General features: G+C 43.4%; 1 protein-coding gene across 3 annotated transcripts in view; it reads right to left on the reverse strand.

The window, feature by feature from the left end:
* Positions 1-4,314, reverse strand: part of SPTAN1 (spectrin alpha, non-erythrocytic 1) — a 50,098-nt gene extending 45,784 nt beyond the window's left edge. For all 3 annotated transcript variants that reach the window (XM_015567043.1, XM_015567042.1, XM_015567041.1), the window contains exons 1-2: positions 4,075-4,314; positions 2,954-3,079 (exon numbers count right to left, since the gene is read on the reverse strand). In XM_015567043.1, the coding sequence (XP_015422529.1) occupies positions 2,954-3,079; positions 4,075-4,311 (363 nt within the window). In that variant the 5' untranslated portion in view covers positions 4,312-4,314. The remainder of the gene's footprint in view (positions 1-2,953; positions 3,080-4,074) is intronic.
* Between the last annotated feature and the right edge of the window lie 420 nt (positions 4,315-4,734).

Genomic DNA, 4,734 nt, shown 5'->3' on the forward strand with positions numbered 1-4,734 from the left:
CTGAAGAACGTATTCTGAATTCATAAAGGTGAAGGGAGAACAAGAGGTCCAACAGACATAAATGCAAAGAAGTAATTATGAGGCCCAAGTAATAATTATGAGGCCCAGGACAACCTTGGTATGAAAGTAGAAAAGAGGGGGTTCTGACACATAATGAGCTATTAAAAAGGATTCTTGGCAGAAAAAGTTTTGGAGCTTCTCTGAAGAGATAAAATTTGTGGTACAATACATCTCAGGTTAGATTTATTTCAAATTTCACCCAAGTGGCAGCACAGGCCCAAACATATTCACTTCCCAGCATCTTTGGGTTCTCATAGCACAGCCCCGGTAAGGACTTGTCAAGAACTGGGGGAAATCGATCATCAATTCAAGCTTAGGTGATGCATTCTCATATTCTAATCCAATCTCAATGCATTGATTATGCCGACCCAAGATACTGGGAGTGTCAGTGTAACACTGACAGACACAAGTAAACAACACAAAAGGTTTGAATGCTAACAGAAGAGAAGTTTGGGATCCACCCACTGTTGGCCACTCCCAGCCAACTCAAACCTGAAAGTCATGGGAGAGTCAACATGGGTGGATTCTCTTAGAAACAAATTATGTTTCATTTGAAAGGAGAAAGAAAGCAGTGAGGAATAAAATAATGTTCACACAGTTCACCTCCATCACTACTGTCACTTCCACCATGGATGGTCAGAACCCGAACCATCACTGGGAAGGAAGTGAAAGGCATTCCAAGGCAGGGGAAAGGCAACCCACAGCAACTCAATACTCCACCTACGCGGATGTGGGACCCGATGTGGGTGGCGGTGACTATGGGGCGCCAAGCCGTCCGGTACGGTGTGAAAGTCTAAACCAGTGATAGACAGGTTATCCAGGACACATACAGCCTCCACACTCCACCACCTCCTCTGTCACTGCCTGCCCAACTAAGTCACTGAGTTACGGGACCAGATAAATCACCCAGTAGGACCAACATGGGAACTGTGAGCGTGACAGCAAAGATGAGAGAAATGGAAGGAGAGTCCTTTGCTCAAATTAAAAACAAGCCACAGAAAACTAAAGAAAGCCTCATCCTCCAGGGCAATGATCAGTTTCTCACAAATTCCATTTTCACGCCCTCCTGTCCTAGGACTGGAACAACACTCCCATTGCTGGTGTCTGAGCTTGTAAATACTGCAGGTCAGAGGGAGTGCAGCTTCCCAAGTTACTTTGGTTTGAGAGCGTGTGGGGGCAGAGAGGCAGGGGCACTTCAGAAACGCTCGGAAAGCTGACAGCGTGGAGGAGAAATCCTGGTTCTGACTCAGGTGGCGTTCTCGGGAGGGGCACGAGTGAGCAGCTGACGGAGGCCGTTCTCCCAGTAGCACAGCCAGGTGACAGAGGGGAAACTGGACAGACAGATCAAGGGGAAACACTAAGGAAAGTCTACAGAAACGAGATACAGGTTGAAAAAGTAAATACTTGTGATTAGAGAAAGAGAATGGACTGAAATTCCAGTTCTGTCACCCATTAGCTGTATGAATAAGGACAACTCCAGCTTGTCCGAGCTTCAGTTTCTGGCCCTCTATACTATGGGTATAATGGCTGCCTTGATAGCTTGTAGTAAAGATGAGAAACCACATATGTAAAATTCCCAGCAAGATGTTTGAACATAAATAGCTACTAATAGCAACTCAACAAATAGAGGCTAATAGCACTTTTAAATGTTGCTTTAATAAGATCACTGAACAGGGAAGAGGGTACTTCCTAACAGACCTGAATGAAGTGAGGTTGGGCTGGGCCTCCCCTTCCCCAGATCATGTTCTCCTCTGCAGTCTGGTTGTACAACTACAGAGTAGCCCCTTGCATCTGGGCAAACAACTTCTATCAAGGAAACGGGCATGCTGATTTCATTTGCGATAAGCTGTACACAAAGTAGTAAGAAAATGGCAGATAAATATTTGTATTTAATTGCAGACACATATTACATTAGCCAAATAGGTTAAATGTGATTAAATAATTTGTCACATCACATTTAAAATTTTATTTTATTTCCTATTTACAATCATTACCACTAATAGCTATTTAATAATAATAAGCTTAGGGCTAAAACTTGAGGGCTTCGCTATGAGACTGCAGAGTATATCAGAGTAAGAGAGACAAGCATGCATTGTTGAAAACCACTGGACAGAACCTAAGGAAATGAGACCTGCACGACGGGTACAGGAACCGTGGAGGATGAAGCAGTTCTTGCCGGGCCTAAGCTTCTACCTAAACTTTCAGGATGGCCTTGGCAGGTAAAGAACTGAAAAGGCTGGTCCCTCAACAGAAAGGGACTTTGGGTGACAAAGGACAAAACGTGAAGATAGATATGAGATAAAGCAAACTAACTGTGCATACCTCATCCTAAAGAGGCTGGTTAAAGCAGAGAAAGATCAATTACTGCCCCAACTCCAATGAACTGGCACCAAAACGAGCCTGACCATGAGTCTGGGGACTCCTGCTGCAGTCGGGCACGTCGCGTGGGCGTTCTTTACAGCCGGACCTTTGTCTTGCTGACTCGCCCTCAGTAACCCCCAAGGCCCTGAGAGCAAGCTTGCCAATAGACAACTTCTTTACAGTGTCAGGGATTAATCCTATTTATTTCTGCGTCCTAATCCCCAGTCACCAATATGCTTCCCATCTAATTATCAACTGTAAATGTTAACAGTTTAATTTACATAAACTTCTTTGAAGTATAACCACATTCTAATTTGTTTTACAAAAAGAGTATTCCTCGCTTGTTTGTGTCCATACTGAATCCTATCACAAAGGCAGGGTGCGTTTGGGGAACTTCACAAATTCTTTTAAAAAAGCTATACAAGTCTATCATTTTATGGACCCAGATGTACTTGTAAGCATTGATCCACATTCCTCTACCGAGCAGACAGATGAAAGCCACCCGTCCCTACCAGGCACTGCTCTTACTCACCCTTATGGTTTCAGATGCAAAATGGCCCTCTGAGATCATCAGGTTTCCAGTTTCGTCCAGCTTAACAATGGCTCCCGAGTTGGCCTGCACTTCCGCTTCAAAGGCTTGATGCTTCTGTAGCTTGCCCTGTTAGTAGACCACGAAGTGAGCCATAGATGTAACCACTCAGCACTCATCATTCTGGTGTTCCCCTCTGAAATTCCTCCCCTCCTGAGTCCCACTCCCTCTAACTATGGCCACCTCATCAGCACTGCACTCATCCCCCTACCTGCTCAATTCCTCAAAAAACTGTGACTGCATCTATCTGGACCTCTGAAAGCTTGGCCACTGAGGACCACCAACTTTGCAGATAATAAGATGCTACAAATATCCTGATGTTATTGTCATCAGGAAAGGGGCGTTATGTGGATATCCAATCCCTTCTAGAGATATAGAACCACACTCACAGTCTTCTCAGAATGTGGTGTTAACCCTTGAATAATCCATCCACATTCACTTATGATATATTTATTTAATTTTTTAAACATGTTTTATATATTGATTTTTAGAGAGAGGGGAAAAGAGGGAGAGAGAAAGGGAGGGGAAAAGAAAGAAACATCTATTATTCCACTCTATGCGTTCACTGGTAGATCCTTGTGTGCCCTGACCAGGATCGAAACCACAGACTTGGTGTATCCGGACAACACTCTAACCAACTGAGCAACTCTGGCCAAGACCAATGATATTTTCAGCTTATTGGATGGATTTGACTTGATACATTCCATTTCTCAATACCTCTTTTCAATTAAGTACTGAACCAGGCACCTAAACCAGCATCTCTTCTTAGATGACTTTGACACGGTAGTAAACCAGTGTCTCTTCTTAGATGACTTTGACACGGTAGCCATGAGCCCACTATTGCTCCATTTGCTAAAGTCTTTCACCAAAAATCAATGAGAAGGCTTTTTTTTTTTAAAAAAAAAAACAGGCTTACTGTTTTGAGATACAATTTACACCATAAAATAACCTTGCTTTATGTACAATTCAATGCTTTTTAAAGACTTTTGCTTTCTTGGTACAGTTTTTAGGCCAAAACGTTCGCTCTTGAATTTTGGAACAAATCTTATGGAGATGACACACACCTGCAAGTTGGTTGGGTCTTTGTAATTCTCATCAGATGCGATCTGGAGTTTCTCTTGAATCCATTTTTCCAGCTCCTCAGCATCTCTTTGGAAAAACTGGAACCGATAGGAATCTTCAAGCTTCTGGCGCCGAAGGGTTGAGAGCTCCTTGAAGCGGTGGTATCTGTCTAGGACCTGCTGCCGCCTCTCCTGGATGTCCTCTGCTGTTTCCAGCACTTTGACCCCACTTGGGTCCATTTTCTGAAAAGACAGAATAGAATGCCCTGAGATAAGCACAAGATACCAAAATGTATTTAAATATATTTAATGGAATGAGCCTCTCCTCTCCGAAGGAACAACAAAAACCCAAAAAAACAAAACAAAATTCAGACACCCTAGCAGACAAATGAATTGAGAAGGCAGCCCCTTCTCAGGACATAACAACGAAGCTGATCCTAGTCCTTTGTAAAAAATGTCCACACCCTGCAACACCTGCCGCAGAGGTCCCTCAGGGGATGCCTAACCAACACAGCAAGGAAACCAGGAAACAGTATGAACAGAACTATGGTTACACTTTCAATTCTACAAGAGCTCTGAGAATTCAAAGGAAATGCTGACTTTGGTACTCAAAGAATTATTAGGAAATCCATTCAAAAGTCCTTCCCTCTCCCTGACCGGTTT

Source organism: Myotis davidii, unplaced genomic scaffold, assembly GCF_000327345.1.
Source record: "Myotis davidii unplaced genomic scaffold, ASM32734v1 scaffold142, whole genome shotgun sequence".
Classification (NCBI taxonomy): domain Eukaryota; kingdom Metazoa; phylum Chordata; class Mammalia; order Chiroptera; family Vespertilionidae; genus Myotis; species Myotis davidii.